Here is a 19,742-nt window from a genome sequence, read left to right as displayed (position 1 = left end):
GAAAGTCTACATGGGAATTCTAAAATCAAAGAAAGGTAAATTAAGAATGTGGGTGGAGTGATCATTATTAGTCTTGTAGTTATAATGAAACACTCTTTAGTTTTGAGGTTTTTGGAAGAGTAACTGTCTTTGTTTAGTTTCTTAAGGGCATGTTGGAAAATTCAGTATCAGTGTTTCTTTACAAAAGTCAGGATTAGATCTGGTACAATTCTATGCATGTTTAGACTGAAAAAAGTCCTACAATTCCTAGCATTCCCTAGCCCAGTCATGTATAGGATTGGACCTTTAAACTTCTAAAGAAATGCCGCACTCTTACCTAGTTCTCTTCCTTTGAGAATAATGTACTGCAGTAACTAATACTCTGAAAAATCGCCACCAACTCCTGGCTGTGAGGAGTAATGTCACTTTCATTCATCTACTTAAACCGATTCCCAAAACAGGGAAGCAATGTTCACTCCAGTTACTGTAGCAAGCTGTTTGCCACTATACTATTCAAACTGCCAAGTTACACCACGAGTGAATAATGCCTTGCTTTTATGGTATTTAGAAAGAGGAAGCTGTCACAACATAATTAAGAATCACTGATCAATTATCTGTTAAAGTGCTTCTTCTGTCTGGGAACAAAGCTTTTTATATTCCTCTGACGTTGTACTATAGGTTGAAAGAACATTCAAAAAGTCATCCAATGGACAGAGACCAGTTCTGCATCCTCTGGGAACCAGTTCCTGCAGAAAAACAAACCAAAATATCTCATGTTACCATCTTAGGCATTACTGGGCCACCTTGGGAGAAAAAGTTAAATAATCTTGTACAGCACCAATACTGTCTCATAAAGAAAACCAAGTTGCTTTAAAAAAATGACAAAGTTTAGGTTAAAAGTCTGAAGTAGGTAGTAAGAGATGCCATGTGCCAGTTTCACTAAGCTGTTGAAGTATTCAGATGAATTTCTTTACTTGGAACATTTCTTGGCCACTTTTCAGGGCAGAAACCCTACCATAGTGGCTTACAACAATAAAATACATAAAAACAAAATATTAAAAGCTATAAAGACATAAGCAATAAAGTAGCAATAAAAACAATAAAAGGCAACAATAAAACCAGGAACAAAAAGGGAAAATAAGAACAGCAGTCATATCAAGAGAAGGCCAAGGAGAAATAATTTCAAGGTGTTTAAAGCCTGCAATGAGGGAAGATAGCAGTCCTCCAATGGCAACTTGTTCCAAAAGTATGGGCCACCTGCAGAGAAGGCTCTCTCACATGTGATCATTCACCTAACTGGTCTCATGGGTGGGCAAATGAGAAGGGCCTCTCTTTCTGATCTTAAAGTGCAGGCAGGCTGATATGGATGAAGGCGATCGTTCAAGTAACTGGATCCCAAACTATTTAACACTCTATAGGTCAAAACCAGCAGTTTGAATTGGGCTCAGAAACACACCTATAACCAGTGCAGCTTGTGAAGTATAGGCACTGTATGATCAAATCGCCTCACCCCCACCAAAACTTGGGCGGCTGCATTCTGCACAAGCTGAAGTTTCTGAATAGTCTTCAAATGCAGTACTCCAGCCTGGACGTCACTAATCTGTGGACAACTGAGGCACATAGAGCTGCAGATGGCACACTAGCCGAATCTGATAAAATGCTCTCCTGGACACTGCAGCCACCTGGGCTTCCCCAGTTAGCTCCAAGACCAGAACAACTCCCAGACTGCACGCTTGGTCTTTTACGGGGAGTGCAACCCCATCTAAAACCAGTTGTACTCCATCTAAAGTAGTTGGTTTCCCAATCCACAGTACCACCATCTTGTCTGTATTAAGTTTCAGCTTGTTTACCCTCATCCATCCCAAAATGTCCTTCAGACACTGTTTCGAGACTTCCATAGCCTCCCTGGGAAGTGCAGGTGGAAATAAGACTTAGAGCTGAGTATCATCTGCATACTGATGACATTTCAGCCCAAGCCTCCTGATAACGTCCCCCAGTGGTTTCATACAAATGCAAAAAACATGGTGGTCCAGACAGATCCTTGCAGTACCCCACAGGCTAATGGCCATGGGGTGGAACTGAAGTCCCCCATCACCACTTTGAGACCTCTCCTCCAGAAAGGACTGGAACCACTTTAAAACTGTGCTTCCCAAGCCCACTCCAGATAAACCTCCAGAAGGATACCATGTTCAATGGTATCAAAAGCCACAGAGAAGTCCAGCAGAACCAACAGGGTTGTACTCCATCCATTCCCCTATCTAACCAGGGTGACTAAGGCTGTTTCCTTCCCATAACCAGGCCTGATTGGAATGAATCTAAGGAATCTGTTTCATCCGAAATGGCTTGGGAGTTGAGGCTTGAGGTTCACCCAGATCTCACCCAAGTGATGTGTGTGTAGCAATATTAACATGGAATTCCTACCTCTCCATTATACGTCAACCGTATAAACCAGTCCTTGGAATGTTGGTAGAGCTCCAGTGTCATGTCTGAAGCATATGGAGGCCACTTGGAATTAAAAACACCCAGAGCCATCAGTAACGGAAAGAGGGTAACATCGTGAACAGCATATAGAATGAGCTTCCTAAAGGAAAACACAAAATGAGTGTCACTCAGTCTTATAGTAGTACTAACATAGATTCAGTGTATAAGCAATTAGTCTTTTCAGCTACCTTTTCCATTGCATGGGGTTACCAGTTATGTTGCTACTGTCTTCTGGCAGGTGGAGGTGATTGTATTAACTAAATCAGGAAAGCTTTAGTGAGGGTTCTTCCTTCCTCCTATCTGGATTTTGCATGCAAGAACCTCATTCTACTTGTTCATCCAAAACTTCCTGTGTGAGCGAAGTTCAAGACATTGATGTTTAACTTGGGTTATTTGCAAGTGGCCTTTGTCCAATGTATAAGTATTTCAAGGCAAATCTTGAGTATCTCTCAGCTTTCCCAAGCATTCCTTAGTATGGGATTTCTGTCAACATATAGTGTGGGAGAATCCATGTCAATCCAGAATATTTCTGGATTATGCATAAAACTACTGCAAGGGAAGTCAGGGAGACGCTGTAAATATCAGTAAACTGTGTACCTGGCCTTGATGTCAGCAGATGACGGCTCTGTTGCCTCCCTAATGTTCTTCTTTATTGCACTTAGAAGTGGACCGACAGACATCTGAAGTGTCTCCCTATATGGGGAGGGGGGGAAGAAAGGAGTTGGATACAAGGTTGAACTTGACATGTTGCAAGATCTTCAGCAGATCTGAATAACTGGCTTAACTGCTAAAAGGAACGGGCGTAGGTTTAAAAGTAAAAGGGATTAGTAGCTAGTAGGACCACACACCATTATGCAAGAAGTCAACTCCTTAATGCTAACAGTGATTCTGTGCTTCATTGTAGGTGTCAGCACATAATTCCTTCCCACTTACTTACCACTCGGTCCTCCCTCCCCAGCTCTGAGGCTGCTAACCTTAAATTGTGTTCTATAACGTAAAGGAGCGAGTCCACAGCCCTCTGCTCAAGCATTTGCAGGAAATTCTTCAGAACAGGGCAACTTGGAAGATCATGTGCCTAAAAGACAACATAGCATGAATTAAACAAAATACAGCCCCTGTGAGCTTGCAGTGACAAGCAGACCTGAGATCAAGCAGGGACTTATGCATTCAGGACTGGATGTCTTGAGGTCAGTGTTTAATACTAAACCTGGATGAGCATTTTGAACAACTGGTATTAGGGGAATGGCTTATCTCGTCTAAATCTATAACTTAAGACCACTTTGCCCTGTAGCATGAGCAAATGGCCATATGAATAGAATTATGTTACTCTTAGTAAGCAAGTGTGATCGGATCAGGATTACAGCAGCATAATGTGCAAGAACCTGCTTGGAGACTGCCTATAGGGAAAATATAGAACGAGGTGACTGGGTTTGTGCTTCATAAAAGCAAAGCGCCAGCATGGAGTACTCTTTAAGAGTCTGCTGTCTTGTGTGCTGCAAGAGAGGTTTTTAAACAATGTTGCAGGGAATTCTGGATTCTTGGAGTTCCTTAATGACAGACAAGCTTCCTAGAAAGACAGCTGAACCAACCCTGATAATCTGCCCCTGCCTTGCACAGCACAAGCAGAGTGTGTCCTAGGATGCATTTTCAGTGTGTACAGGGTGATGCAGAGGCCCCACAAGCCTGGCCAATACCTCACATGAACTAAGTATGTCACAGAATGTGCCTTCAAAGATTCTCTAACAGGGAAATACAGAATGGGAGCCCTGAATGCAGGATTTGAAGGTCAGACATAGAAAGAAGTGACAAAGGACATTTTGAGTTTAGTTATTGAGAAATGCTATTTAAGTGCTTTGTTTACCCACCTTAACCCATTCTTATTCTCTGCTTCTACTGCTATCAACTAAAGACATTTCAGTATGGACACTTTTCCTATTTCCCTGTTTTAAAATTTAGTGCCAAATCAGTAATTTGGGAGTGGGGTGGGGGAGAAGAGAAGAACACAGATAAACTTTGAACTATAGAACAGGGCCCAGTTCATTCATTACGCCATGGGAACTGCTTGTATGTGATTTGGTCCCATATTGCACATGTAACACCTGTAAAGAGGGAATTAATGTTTCTAATACTATTAGCTTACGTGGTACTCTGGAGCTTCATAATCAAAATGGACAAGAACTAGCTTACACTCTTCTAAAATAGGCAAAGGAAAAGAAAACACACGAGAGGGAGAGAGAAAGATGGATGGAAAGAGATGAAAATGAGGAAGGGTGATATGGCGCAAACTTAAAGGGTTGCCCAAAAAAATCACATCACCAGTTTTGAGGAGGTCTTGCCAGACTTCTGCAATGAGGGCTGGTCAGCTAAACAGTTGCTTCACTATACTGCCTTCCATGCAGCATCCCCAACTGGCCTGTGTGCATCCTGTGCATAGCCAAAGAAAATCGAAGCGGTTTCTCTGACGGTGCAGCGTACCTGCTCAGCAAAGATGTTGTCAAAGAGGAGTAGGAAATCCACTCCCTTCTCAGTGCCAATGCCCATGCTCTTCTTAATGGTCTTCAGGTCTTCAGAGATGCCTGGTTGCAATTGCATAGTGGCCAACCTAGCTCTGTAGATAACAAGGGAATGCTTCAGGCTTCTGTTCAGAAGCAGCCCCAGGAAGGGGAAGATTTGCCTGATCGATATATACTGCCTTTCTACAAATGTTACCAAGGCAATGTACAAAATTCAAATAAAAGTACACACACAAAAGCAACAAAACCATATGAAAGCAATGGAACATCAAGAAACTGTACTTACAATTTAAAAGGCCAAAAAACTTTCTGAAAAGTTGAGAGGGTAAGGACCAATTATTATTCCTTAATTTGGGAGCAATGGAAGAGAAAACCTTTTCGTGTGTGCCTGCCAAACAGGCGACTACAAGTGGTGGAGTGTCCTCTAAAGGGCTCTCCTTGAAGATCTTAATAAGCAAACAGGTTCATAATGAGGCAGGCAGTTCCTCAGGTAGACAGGCCCAAAGTCTTTTCCGACTTTAAAGATGAAGGTAACACCCTGAATTGGGTCCGGAAAACTATTGAAACCAGTGCAGATCTTTCAATATAGGGGAGATATGATCATGATACTGTAGCTGGCACACTAAACATAGTTGCAAACAGACTTGTGCTGCCTGAAGATCCAGGGACAAGGTACAAGCCTGCCTTGTTTTGTGGGGGATGCAACTCCTTCCTGAACAGGTTTAACCCCAACCTGTGAACCAGGCTTTCTACTGACAAACAGCACCTCCATCTTGTCTAGGTTTAATCTCGGTTTGTTCACCTGCTTCCTTGGAGTTAGGCAACAAAGAGCAGCATTGCCAAGTGTCATCTGCATAGTGATGCTCCTAATTTCAGAAGTGCAGTTTCATATACATATTCAGCATAGGGAACAAGCTAGAACCCTGTAGGGCACTGTAAGCCAATGGAAGGATCAGAACCACTGTAATAGGAAACAGTGGTTCTGACCCTAACCCAAGCCCACCAGTCTCTCCAGAAGGATATCACAAAAAGTGCTCTCTGCTCACAGAAAGTCTTTCCAATTTTCCAGGAACACCTCCCACCTCCCCACAAATACACCATAGTTCACCCCATCCAGCAGGGCCCCCAGACCCTGTGTGGTATTTTTAGGGGGCTGAAGGAAGGAAGGAGAGATGAGGTTCCATTTGCACATACCTAAACCTGGATCCAACCCAAATTTACAGGAGTAAGTGTATTGGTTGTACCAGGAAAGTGAGAATTGGAGCTTTCTCCTTACCTCATGGGCTTTTAATGCCCATGCTGGTAATACTTGTTTTTTTTGTCTGAGCTGGCTGGGCACAGATGCAGCATCATAGTAGAAAGCCTCCTTCATTTTAATCCCAAAGGAACCTATAGCATGCACACTATTTATTCCATAAATGCAACTGGATCAGGCAGGCATTCTCCATAATAGCTGTCTGGGTGGTGCACTACAAATTTGGTGAAACTGACATGCTACTATCAGTTGAATAGCTAACCAATGAAATATTCAAGACAGAAAGAAAAAGGGCAAGATGTTTTGTATTATTTCTTGGATTTTCATTTTTCATGCTATTCTTAAAATATAAGTGTGTTTTCATTTATTTTGTCAGACAAGCATTCTACCATGCAACAGAACACACTTTACTCTCTCTTTTTGTGAGTGTTTTGTACTGATCTCACAATCTTACAGCAGCAGCTTTTGGGCTATGACAAACTCTGGCATTATCTGCAGGAGGCTTTTGCATGTAGTACAGGTTGTTGCGTTTTGAAAATGTCATGCCAATTAGCTTCCAGCTTGCCACTGCACCTTCTGTCTGCATAACAGCACTGAACAGTCAGAAAAATTGTGGCAACTTACCTGTTCATATGTTTCAGCCGTTGGCAGTTCAGTGTATTGGGATAAAGGATTTCGGATTCTGCTTCATCTGTAACTATGGTAATAGGTCCTGCGTGAGAGACAAAACCATATAGTTCTCATACACTTAGAACAGTTTAAAAAGTATTAGATGTTAAGAATTAAGTCTAATCTTGCACTTCATACCAATGGAAAATCATTTCTAATCATAGAGCCAAATTTTGGATTGCTGGTGTCATCTGTGCAAAGCTCATGAGGGAACTCCTCTGCACTTGAAAGCATACATGTCTCTACTCCAATTACATTTTTACTCCAAGCCAACCTTAAATCAAGCCTACAAACTAATAAGGCAAGGGCCCACTGTGCTAAATGCTAAGTAAAGATTACTACTAATTAACACAGGCCTTCAAATACTTGGTGATATATTCATCTCCTACATATAACAACTTACACCATAGGACTCTTACTGGTAAATTAATTTATACCACAGCATGCCATTATCTTAATCAAAACAGTTAATAACAATGGCTGTTATAGATGCTGGGATTTATGGAAACAGAGTTAATCTCAGAGGATACAGCCTCTCCTAGCAGCTTCACATTGATCAAGTTGTATAAGCTTTCAGCTCGGCAAGAAATGTTGATTCTACACAAATACCTGTAGGTAGCAGAATGGGCATACATTTAGTGAGTTATTTCATCCCAGTATCATACCCTTCAAAATTTTTGATGTTTTTCCAGTTATTTTGGGGTCTCTGTGCAGTCCCTCAAATGGGTCCTGGGCCTCCATGGTAAAAAAATTGGAATCTTGTAGAGCTAGACCATAAACATTTTGGCAATGGCAGCATCCCACCATCCCCCTGGTCCTCAGGGCACATACCCCTAGCTGCTTTGCCACTGTCTTCCCAACCAGTTCCTTTCTGGCTGCCACAATTCATTGTGAACTTTCTACTCATGACTGACATCTAAGGGACCTCTTTTGTTATTTTCTCCCTTCCCTTCTCTTTTGTTTCTCTGAATTCTGCATTTCCCTTCAGTTCCTGTCAAGACCGGCTGGGTGCTTGTGGCGCAATCATCATTACACAAGCAATGTGCATCTGTGGGATAAGCTCCACTCCACCTCCCATCAGACAGCCATAACTACTGTTTGCTTTGTCTGGGTGAGAGGAAACAGAGTGGATATCTGCCTAGATTGCCAAAGGTTCATGGAGCAGATGGGCCACAACAGGTCAACATTGTGGAAATAGGTCCTCTCGAAAGCCAAGGCAGAGGCACCAATCCCTTTGAGGTCAGAAATGCTGCTTGCGTTGTCAGCTCCACCAGCAATCCTACTATTGCCTGGACTAGATGGAGATGCTTTGGCAGCTTCCCCTGGCCATGCATTGAGCACATCTGTCTAGAAGATTCCAAATATTCTCTTCCCCAACTTGATGCCAACCAGATGTTTTTGACTTCAACTCCCAGGATTCCTGACCAGTGGCTATGCTGGCTGGGGCTGATAGAAGTTGGTCCAGAACATCTAAAGAGCACGAGGTTGGGGAAGGCGGTGCTAGAAGGTTCCAAATATTGCTCCGTATAGGTGACAGCGCAGTCGCGCATGTAAAGAACTACAGTTACAGGTAAGCAACCTGCCTTCTCATTGCCTGTTTTTAAAACCGAAAATCAAAACAAGACTGAATCTCCAGTAGCAGCAGGGCACTGAGCAAAATAGGAATGCGTGCATGCTCCAAAACTTTGCAAGCTACAGCTTCTTCCCTGGGAATTAAAGCATTCCTTTGCAGACAAGTCACCAGTGCAATTCCTCCTCATTTACAGTATAGGTGGAGCCTAACAGAATGCATCAGGGCAAGAAAGGCCACCTAGAAAAAGAATGAGTGGCACGAAAAGTGAGGATCCTGGTGACAGGCAGACCATGTAAGGCAGGACAGAGGAGAGAGCAGTGAGAAGCTCCTCTTCATCGCTAACCTTCTTTCTGCTGTTGGAACAGCCCAGCTAGCAAGCACCGTGTTGACTCCAGATTCCGAACAATATTAGTGGAACGAACACTGAAAGACAGAAGGCAGCTCATGAAAAGGAGCAAACAGGTGGCTGCAGCTTCCTGTACAACATGGCGGGGGGGGGGGGGGAGACATGAAGATTTCACTACTCTATGGGCCACCAGCAGCTCCTGGAACCACCTGTCCACACCAGGGTCTGTAAAGTGCCCTCTTGGAACTCATGCAAAGCCACCGAATGCCCACTTCTCAGGAGATCAAACTGAACCTGTATGGAAGAGAACCAGCTAAGGCCTGGCAGGAAATCTGCAGTGGCTTCTAATGCAATATTGGGAGGGGGAAGAGAGTTAGCAGAAATTGCAAAAAGCGGTTAGGAAGGAAACTGTAATATTTAGAGACTCACAAGACCTCGGAAGGCTTGAATGCCGGTGACAGGAAATTGAGTTCCTCAATGTATCGTCTCCGCAGCCTTTTCCCCAGCGCAAACATTTGCTGCATGCCTACTTTTGTCAGCTGCCCTGCAAATGCACCACCCTGGGAAGAGAAAAGCTCTCTTTAAAATTGTTTTAAGAAGGCAAGTCAAACGTTTTGGAAAGAAAATACATTGTGCCACCTTCAGTGTAATTTTTTTGTAGTTTTCTTCGTAAGGAGAATAAGGTCTTGGCCCGCCAGAAAGATCAGTTACTGTGTAGTCAAATTCCGTCTGAGCAGGGATCTCCAGAAGAGCCCGATTCCACTCCACCTGTTCAAAATACAAGGGGAATGGAGCTTGATTAGGACACCATGTGCATGCCGGCTGGGAATGGGGGTCGTTGCAGTCCAACACATCTGGAGGGCATCAGGTTGGCAAAGTCTGGTCTAGCGCTCACAATTTGATGCTGTAGTACACAGCTGGGAAATGGCACAACCTACGTCGCTCTCTGTCATCATGTTAACTGGTGGAAGAGCAGGACAGGAAATGCACTCTTGCAATGTGCTTTGCAGGCACAGTTCAACTGATCTCACATAGAGCTCATTTCCTTAGCTCTGCAACAGCCTTATCTTAACCTTACACCATCTATAAGTTTGCGACCACATTCTCTACATTTGGCCTTCTAAGGCAAATGTGAATTTTTATCACATGCAAGTAGATCTGCTGTAGTAAGGTGTGGCAGTACTATATTTACTGCACTTTGCCATGGCTTATCAGCATGTGAGCAAATCAAGCCTCCAACTTAATTTATGCTTCAATCTCATGTGCCAATGGTTGTGGCTAGGCACGCACTGACAAGGGAAGACAAATAGACTCACAGTGCCATCCTAAACATGTCTCCTCAGAAGCACTGAATTCAGTGGGGTTAATTCCAGTCAGGAGGGTATAGCATTGCTGCCACTGTGACCATTGCAATTCCTCACAAGACCTCTATTTCCTTCAATGTGCACCTCCTATAACAATGGGATGTTAACTCCAATAGAAAAACATAGCACATTCAGGATCCATTTTAATTGTTGTTTGCTCCTTCAGGAATTTCCAAAACCAGGAAAGCAACACCTTTCTGCACGAATACACTATTCAGGCAAGCTCTTGCCTCAGCCCCATTTGCTCTTGCCTCCTCTGGGTGCCTCCTCCGAGGGAAGCTCGGAGGACGGCAACAAGAGAGAGGGCCTTTTCTGTGGTGGCCCCCTAATTGTAAAACAATCTCCCTGACGAGGCCCACCTGGCACCAACACTGTTATCTTTTTGCCACCAAGTCAAGGCTTTTCCCTTCTCCCAGGCATTTAGCTATATGTAATTAACCTGGGTTTGTTTTTGTGGTTTTAAATTGTATGTTTTTGTGGTTTAAAATTTTAATATATTGTTTTTAAGTGTTTTTATCCTATGTAAACCGCTCAGAGAGCCTCGGCTATGGGGTGGTATACGAATGTAATTAATAATAATGATAATAATAATGATGATGATAATATGCAATATTGGGCATATCGATCAGTATTCTTTAATATAGGGAAGTCATAGTCTACCTTGCATGGCTGTTATTATAAAGATCACTCAATAGACCTGAGGCGCCTTGAACGTTCAAAAGCCCTATATCAATAAAGGTGCCGTTTCTTTTTAGCACCCCCCCTTCACCCCTTCCGACGAGCTGGGCGATGCTGCAGCTGCCGTTCCCCCCCAATGCTCTCTCAATTCCTCCCCGTCCCGTCTTGGGGCGCCGGCAGGAGCAGTCAGAGGCGCGAGGTTGTTCCTCCCTCCTCCCCAGCCCGCGCCTCACCTGCTCTACGTCGGGGATGGGTCGGAGAGGAGTACGGGCTCCGTGCCGAAACAGCACTAGCACCAGTTTCAGTTCCAGCGGGTCATTGCTGCTGCTGTCGCCGCCGCCGCCCGGCGCTCTGCTCCTCACGGGTTCGGCCAGGGCTCGCCCCTTGCTGTGCACGCAGTAAGCCAGGGTGCCCAAGATGCCTACTCGAGCCCAAAGACTCATGCTCAGGAAAAATCCAAAAGGCAGAACCGGGAACCCTCGACGGACGCGGCCAGCCCGTCCGCAGGAGAGAACGCGAAAGACCAGAGTGGGTGACGCAGGCAGCGGCTCCTTTAAGTAGGCCGGCCGGCCAGCCGGCCGGGCCCCCGCTCGTTCACGGCTTGGGAATCCCAACCTGGAGCGCTGATTAAGAGCTTCGAAATTCTCCAGGTGAGACCAGGTCCTACTCGGAGTCGTCCCGGGCGGAATCCCGGACCTTTTCGAGGCAGAGGTGGATCTTGGGAAATGAAGTTTCCTTGTCCCTTCGCTCTTCATTTCTTCTCCCCCGGCAAGCAGTCTCTCAAGGACTACAAATCCCAGAGGGCAGCGGGGCATTTAGCATCCCCGGGTGAGAGCTGCGCCGTTCTTTTCCAGCCAGTCATGTGCCTGGGCGTGAGGAAAGAGGTGGGCAGGCTTCTGGGCGGAGGAGTGAAAAGCCTCCGGAGCTTGGCCGGCGGACTTACTACGCAGGTGTTGGGCATGCAGAGTGTGGGGCAGCCTGTTGCATATTCCCTCCGTGAGTGATACGAGTCAGCGATAAATCCATAGTGCGAAGTTAAGATCGCGCTGAATCCTGACGGCGATATTGGGTGAAAGCTAACGTAAATACTACTTGGAGTAGACCCATTGAAATGAATAGGATTTAAGTGAGTCATGATTAGCTGAAGTCCATTCATTTCAATGGGTCTACTCTAAATAGGATTTATGTTAGAATTTGCCCTTTGTGCTGTAAATTGGTATGCGCAAGATTCTGGGAGGGAGCGCCTTGTTTTGCCCCCTCCCACTTTCCGGGCAGCCAGTAAAATGGGGAAATCCTGTGATCTGCATTGTTTCTTTCCTTAAGGATCCTCAGTTCTCCCCTGCACTGAAAAGATCAATGATATTTTTAACACTGCAGTCCTATTCCATTCCTATGGGGTTTATTCCCAGATAAGCTTAAATAGAATTAACTCAATGATAAGAATAAGGATGATTATTCAATTATTATTTTTAATGCCTGATTTTAAAGGACCTAGGAGATGTCACTCTGCATCTCCCCAGGATCATTCATTGAGTCGATACAGGTGATACCACCCCTTTTATTGGGACAGTGTAAAAGCCAGAACTGAATGGCAACTTTATTTAAAAGAAAAGAAAAACATATAAAAAACAATGGCATCTGTTGGAGACATTTAAGAACTATATTTTAGGACTGAAACCCTTGCAATATTATATTATTATTCACCTCATAATGCCCAGAACCCATCTGGAACAGAACGACCCGTAATGCCAACTTCCAAGTGAGTCAAACCAACCAGATTCACTAATTGCACATGTCTACATGGGAGTGATGCAATACAAAACTTCTCATGAATGCCTCTGGGTAGATTACTTATCCTTTCCAACAGGCCTATGCTTACCCATGGCAGCCATTTTATGGATGTGCCCAGGACAGTTCCTCAAATTTCCAAATGTCCCCTCAGGCCCCAAAGGGTGTCCATCTCTGTATTTCCCAACTGTTTATTCCCCACCACCGTCTTGATTCCCTGCATTTCATGCCATTCTGCCAAAGTTTTAGGAGAAACTGGCTTGTCCTAAATGGCTCAAAATAAATGGGATCCTGTGTGAGAGGACAAGCTTGTGGCTGTCTAGATCAGGATGGGCAATGTAGTGCCTTTTCGATGTTTTGGACTACAACTCCCATAAGCCTGAGTCAGCATGGCCAATGGTTAGGGATTATGGGAGTTGTAGTGCAAAACATTTAGAATTATTATTATTATTATTATTATTTATTTATATAGCACCATCAATGTACATGGTGCTGTACAGATAACACAGTAAATAGCAAGACCCTGCCGCATAGGCTTACAATCTAATAAGTTGTAGTAAACAATAAAGAGGGAAGGAGAATGCAAACAGGCACAGGGAAGTGTAAACAGGCACCGGGTAGGGAGAAGCTAACAGTATAGAGTCAGAACAAACTCAATATTTGAAGGCTATAGGGAAAAGAAAAGTTTTTAGCTGAGTTTTAAAAGCAGTGATTGAGTTTGTAGTTCTCAAGTGTTCTGGAAGAGCGTTCCAGGCGTAAGGGGCAGCAGAAGAAAAAGGACGAAGCCGAGTAAGGGAAGTGGAGGTCCTAGGGCAGGCGAGAAGCATGGCATCAGAGGAGCAGAGAGCACGAGCGGGGCGATAGTGTGAGATGAGAGAGGAGAGATAGGCAGGAGCTAGACCGTGAAGAGCTTTGAAGGTCAGCAGGAGAAGTTTATATTGGATTCTGGAGTGAATTGGAAGCCAATGAAGAGATTTCAGAAGTGGAGTGACATGGTCAGAGCGGCGGGCCAAGAAGATGATCTTAGCGGCAGAGTGGTGGACAGAGTGGTGGACAGAGACCAGCGGACTGATGTGAGACGAAGGTGCCATGTTGCCTATCCCTGCTCTACATGTGGGGAATCACCAGGGACAGGAGCCCCTGCAGTATACATTATGTGTATAAAATAAAATTGCTGGCTTCTCTTAATCTGGTTGTGCTGAACACCTGTCATAGGTGCATGCTCACATGCACTTTCAACATAACCTAAATTCTGGTCAAGCCAGACTATGGTGGCATTTGTTGATACAACCTTTTATTCACCCCCTACTGCCCCTCTTCCATTATATACTTCATTAGACACTACTCTGCCTTGCACTACCTTTACTACATGATTCACTGGCTGAGTGCAGGGAGGGGTGGGTTGCCAAAACCAGACCATGCTCTCCTCAGGATTGACTTGGGAAGCGGAGAGCCAGACTAGCTGGAAGCTGTTGCCTGCTTGGCTCTACAAGAGACTGAAGTGAGGAGACTTTTCACCTAGTTGGGCTTGTCACTGCAGAGAGCATTGCCCAGAGGCGTCTGTGGTGCGCTCTCACATTATGAAAACATACCTGTTCACACACATTTCCTCCTGACTTGTACTTGACCATGCTGTTGCTCTGTTTTACTTCTTTATTTTTATTTTTGTTGTAAATTGTAACTGTTAATCATTATATTGACCCCGTTCAGACAACACAAACCATGCTGCTTAACCACAAAATGGTTAACGGAATGCTTAACCATATTTTACAGTGTCGTCTGACACACATTTTCCCTAACCATCTGCCCCATTAACCACATTGTGGTTAGGCTCACTAAGGAAAACTTAACCACAAAAGGGTTAAAAGTGTTGTCTGCATGCATTCTGCATGTGGTTAGTGTTAACCACAGCTGAACATGGTTAAGCTAACCACAAAGCCCAGAGTGTCCTCCGAACCAGGCCATTGTATTACATGTGCATTTTAACTGGGTTTTAGTATTTTGTATGTAAATTGCTTACAGATTTTATTATATTAAATGTTATGTAACTATTATAAATAAAATTATTATTATTATGATGAATTCATTCTACCTCTTTAGCTGTTCTCTCTCCTTTTCCTGCTGCAAATGTGAAGAAACCGAGGGAGGGGGCATATTGGCAAGACACCCTCTCCTTTTTCTACCCCATCTGACAAATTTGATGGGCCTTTCATCAGTATCTAATGTTAAGCCAGAGTGTGGGTTTTGATTTATAATATTTTTGTCCACTAGAGAGCAGTAGTGGGATTTTGAAATGGACTGTGTTGCTTAGTAAAGCCCCTTGTGTTGGAGAGAAAATTAGTTTCTTAACTTTTAATATGGGAGAAAGCAAAGCATTGTTTCCCATCCACTCAAGATGGGTATTTCATGAGCTACATCTGTAAGCTGTATGCAAAATCTGCTGCATAAAGAAAATATCCCAGGTTTGTATTGAATACCTCAGATAAAGTACATGTTCCCAATCTTTCTTCTTGTCAACAGGCAACCATAGAAAAGATGTAGCAGATGAGACTCTCTTATAAATAATTTTTGGCAAAGCAGAGCAGAAACTGCCCCCCCAGTTTCTTTAAAAAGCTAGAAGTGGGAATAAGAAAAACAAGAAGGATAGTAGATACTTTAAGCTTCATCCCAAGTACCTGCTTCCCTCGGATTATCCCTGTAGCACTATGCTTTCGCAATTGTTGTTTTTGCTACCGGGCGGCAGCGATCCTTTGCATATCAGGAAGTGACTTTAAGGGGGGAAATATAAAAAATCATAAAAAATCAACAGATGACCCAATTCAATTCAATTTGGTATGCTTAAAGCTGTCCCTAATATCTATTACTGTGCCAATTTTGGTGTCTTTATCTTTAAAGCTTACGCAGTTGTAAGCATTTCTTTAAAATCCTGCTCCTGCGCCCCAGTGGCGGCTCAGAAGATACGCTCAAAAAGTAGGGGCTAAATATGGCGAATCTTTTTGCTTTATTGCACAATTAAAGTACTTTGGAAGCATGGGAGTACTTCACAATCAAAGCAGATTATAAGGTGGAAAACTTCTGAGTCCTTTGCATGCAATTTGCAGTGATTGCACAGTATAACGCTGGTGTGATAAAGCTCTTATTGTGGGGAGGGTGCTAATAATTTGCTGGATTTTAGGAATAAGTAACCTATAAACAGAAAAAAGGTATATGGTAGCTCGTGTGTGTGTCTGAGAGAGAGAAAGAGAAAGTTTCTAGTTATTTCAGAAGGAGTGTGAAATTTCATAACATTCAAAAAATATTGCCTTGGAATATTAACATAGAATAGGGGTTTCCAGTGCTGCACCCATGGGCACTACTACGCTCACAAGTCAGTTCTTTACACTCTTTCCAGTAATGGGAAGCACATCTTCCTTCTAAATCTTGTCTTCACGCTGGTGGTGAGGGAAGATTACATCAACTGGGACTGTTCAGCTTGGAAAAAAGGAGGCTAAGGGGAGACATGATAGAGCTGTACAAAATTATGCATGGTATAGAGAATGTGGATAAGGAGACATTTTCCTTCCTCTCCCATAATACTAGAATCCGGGGTCATCCAATGTAGCTGATTGGTGGGAGATTCAGGACAGATGAAAGTAAGTACTTCTTCACACAGCACATAGTTGAAGTATGGAATTCATTACCGCAATATGTAGTTAGCGATGGCCACCAATTTGGATGGGGGTTGGATAAGTTCCTGGAGGAGAAGGCTATCAATGGCTACTAGTCCTGATAGCTATGTGCTACCTCCAGAATCAGAGGAAGTAAGGCTACAAATGCCAGTTGCTCTGGAACATGGGTGGGAAGGTACTGTTGCACCGTGTCCTGCTTGTGGGTTCCTGGTTGGTTCACACAGAGTGCTGGATTAGATGAACTCTTGGCCTGATCCAGCATGGCACTGGATGAGGGCAATACTTTTCCTTTTCTCGTTTCTGTTGCCCCCTTCTCTCTCTCTCTTTCTCTGGCACCCCTTTCCTCTCTCTCTCTCCCTCTTCCTCCCCACACAGTGAGCTCCTGGGAGAGGAATGGATTACTCTTGCCAGGAGGGCTGAATTGCTTGCTAGGCTGAAACTAGGCTGAGGTTGCCCACCCCTGTTCTAAAGGAAGGAAAAGGTAGATAACATGTTAGAATGTTTTTAGGATGTTTTAACAATGTATATTATGTTTTAATTCAGTTTTATGTATTTTATATTTGCTGCTCTTCCCCGCCTTGATCAGAATGGAGAGGTGGGTAAGAAATAATAATAATAAATAATAATAATAATAATAATAATAATAATATTAATAATAATAATAATACTCTCTCTTTGGTAAGGCCGCCTCCCCCACCACCCCAACAAGGCAAAAGGAAACCCTCAATAAATAAATAAGATGAATTTGCATTTTTGTTTCTCCAGTTCTGGGCTCATGATTTTTGTTGTTTTCCTTATTTCCATCTTATTTTTAGTGCTCCACTATTCTGCTGTCAACTCATGCCCCCAACCCTGGTTGGATCTCTGATTTATTTATTTATTTATTTATTACATTTCTATACCGCCCAATAGCCGGAGCTCTCTGGGCGGTTCACAAAATCTAGTCTAGCCTGCTCAATGCAAGACACAACTACAGCATCCCCAACAAAGGTCCGTCCATCCAGCTTCTGCTTAAAGACCTTCAGCAAAGGGGAGCCCTCCACCTGCTGATACGTCCGCCCTCACATGGCCAGAATAGAAATGCAGTGAGATCTGTTTGTTTCCTGCTGCTCTGTGCATGAGCAAAATCAGGGTGGGAGGCCCACTCGAAGTGAGCATTGCTTCTTGCCCCTGTTTTGTTCAGAGTTCACTTGTTCAGTCAGCTCTGCTTGGTTTCTCATGGCATCTGCGAGAAACCAAGCAGAGCTTCTGCAATCCAAAAAGACTTTCTCATTGCTCAAGGACATGGGGAAAAGGTAACAGTATGTTCACTCTTAAGCACTTACTTATGCCATAGGGCTGATCTTATGTTCAGTTGACGTGAGTAAAGTTTATGGCGCTTGCACGGACCCTCTTTCTCATCCCCCTCTGAACTGTTTTTTATTTTAATTGCCACCCCTCCGTTTGATATGGGATGGGGAATCTGGCAATGGAAAGGAGAGAGGGGGCTTTAGCGTTGTCTTAGGGATCCTGGTATGTGCATTCAAGACATTGCTGGTCTTCCCAGCTGTTGCATGCATGTTATTTTCAGAAACACAGTAATCCCTGGGGGGTAGGGGGTGGAATTGTGTGACTATGTTGGGTAGTTGGGGTGCAAAGATTCAGGACAGAGACGAGAGCACTGCAGAGAGATGGTTTCCGTCTGCAAAATAACAAAGTCTAGCAGAAAAGAGGGAAGGCAACTATTTGGGTAAAAGACAGCAAATCCAAAATGTGTGTTTTAGTCCGTTTCAAGGCAACAGGCTAAAACAAATGACACTGAAGCTGCAATTCAGTGCACACTTTTCTGGGAGCTAGTTCCATTGAACTCAATGGAGCTTAGTTTTGAGTAGACATGTATATGATTGAAGTGTAAAGGATAGTGGAGTGCATTGGTTCCTTACAAATGGCCTTTGGAAGCACTGAATTTATGAATGGTCATTGGAATGTATTAAACCAAGGGTATGTCCCTTTTCAAATTTTGCTTCCAAGCAGCACCTGTTTCTTCCTTAACAATGTCTATTTCTTTCTTATGCTTGTATTTTTAGTGTGTATGTATATATATGATGGCTCCAACTGATTTGAAAGATGTTGCCAATTATAACGGTGCCTGGCAGGAAAGCAAGAATAGTTAAGTTTGTCCAAGTTTCCATTATAAATCTCCTTTTTTTGGTCGTGGAAAGGTTTATAACATCTCATTCTATTTGTAGCTCACAAATACCCTCTTCTCACATGTTTTGTCACTTTCCAAATAGTTGATGGTTATCAGTTTGCTGGGTTGAGATGAACTTTTCAGAAGCTCTCGGGGAATTTGAATGTTTGGATGCCAATGCTGTAAAATGACATAGTTATCAGAAAAAAACTCAAGCACACCCTCCCTGCAGATCAGCAGGTCAATCTCCACCGTGAAAATACTCTTATATCCCCTTTCACCATGGTGTTCTTGGACTCCAACTCCCATAATCTCTGTCCATTGGCCATGTTGCTAGGGCTGCTGGGAGTTGGAGTCCAACCATAGCTGGAGTGGCACATGTCCCTCATCCCAGTCAACCTTTCATACTGCAAGCAGATATCAAGAACTTCATCTTCCTGGAGATGGAACAGATGGTTCCTGCCTCAAAGAATTAGGTGTCCTCTCCCTCTTTTAAGAGGTGGCAGAAAGCAAGGAGCCATTTTTCTTTCTAGCCTCTACATAGGAAAGAGACCACTTTTAGATGCCAGCTGAGTCCCTTTTCCTCTCCCTCCCTCCTTCCCCAATCTAACCCACCTTTCCTATCCATCTGTTTCTCCACCCACCCACCCCGTCCCTCCATCTTTTTTTATAAATCAAGGGTGGGCAGAAGGTAGATCTGATTTTATTGGTAGATCTCTGGGTGATTTACCGTGAAAGAATTTCTCATTCCCAATTATTTAACAATAACAGGAACAAGATGTCTCCCTCCCTCTCCTTAACTATACTGCTGAAAAGGTAAGCGCTTGTGATAAACAGGAGTGGATTTTTGTATGGAAAGACTCTGAGCTCCTTTCAATTCTGGATCTCAAAACAAGTTCAGTGATGAATATTCTTTAATTCTAAGTGTATGCCTTCTGCACAGGGCTCCAGTTGGTAGATGTCCAGATTGTAGCAAAACAAAAACAACCTTCAGTACATCCTGCAAGCCTGAAGTTTGCCCAAACCTGATTTAGATACCTTTACATGTTTGAGTGAAATGCAGGCCATCACGGCACAAATTGCAGAACAAAGAAGCCATTTATATCCAGTTGAATTGCATCCAAATGAGCCTACAATTTTTAGCATGTCCAATTTGCAAAACCGTTGTGGCCCTTAGACCTTCTAGACAGGGATATAGTTATTTTATTTTTTAAATCATTCAATAGAGCTGAGGACTGTGGGGAATTACAAGCTTGAG

The 19,742-nt window shown here is 43.5% G+C and overlaps 1 protein-coding gene across 2 annotated transcripts; it reads right to left on the bottom strand.

Annotated features, from left to right (window-relative positions):
• Positions 1–517: 517 nt before the first annotated feature.
• Positions 518–11,628, bottom strand: ACP6 (acid phosphatase 6, lysophosphatidic). 2 transcript variants are annotated; one of them, XM_063126782.1, is made up of 10 exons: positions 11,092–11,628; positions 9,456–9,584; positions 9,246–9,376; positions 8,814–8,893; positions 6,853–6,940; positions 4,936–5,068; positions 3,435–3,535; positions 3,058–3,153; positions 2,401–2,560; positions 518–725 (listed from the first exon to the last, which is right to left on the bottom strand). In XM_063126782.1, the coding sequence occupies exons 1-10, from the start codon at positions 11,611–11,613 to the stop codon at positions 597–599; spliced, it is 1,569 nt and encodes a 522-aa protein (XP_062982852.1). In that variant the 5' UTR covers positions 11,614–11,628; the 3' UTR covers positions 518–596. The 2 variants fall into 2 exon arrangements, 1 of the variants encoding a protein (XP_062982852.1); XR_010025476.1 differs by lacking the exon at positions 518–725 and adding an exon at positions 2,649–2,943 and having other exon boundaries at positions 2,475–2,560.
• Between the last annotated feature and the right edge of the window lie 8,114 nt (positions 11,629–19,742).

Source organism: Elgaria multicarinata, chromosome 5 (assembly GCF_023053635.1).
Source record: "Elgaria multicarinata webbii isolate HBS135686 ecotype San Diego chromosome 5, rElgMul1.1.pri, whole genome shotgun sequence".
NCBI classification, from domain to species: domain Eukaryota; kingdom Metazoa; phylum Chordata; class Lepidosauria; order Squamata; family Anguidae; genus Elgaria; species Elgaria multicarinata.
The sequence above is the reverse complement of the archived record's forward strand: the minus strand, read 5'-3'. Positions and strand labels throughout refer to the sequence as shown.

What these genes read in the sequence shown, in the direction of transcription:
- ACP6 (XM_063126782.1), bottom strand. Translation starts at nt 11,613, where the DNA reads ATGAAGAGCGAAGGGACAAGGAAACTTCATTTCCCAAGATCCACCTCT. An exon ending in CCATCCCCGACGTAGAGCAG is followed by an intron (nt 9,585 to 11,091) that starts GTGAGGCGCGGG and finishes TATTTTGAACAG; the next exon opens with GTGGAGTGGAATCGGGCTCT. An exon ending in ACAAAAAAATTACACTGAAG is followed by an intron (nt 9,377 to 9,455) that starts GTGGCACAATGT and finishes TTCTCTTCCCAG; the next exon opens with GGTGGTGCATTTGCAGGGCA.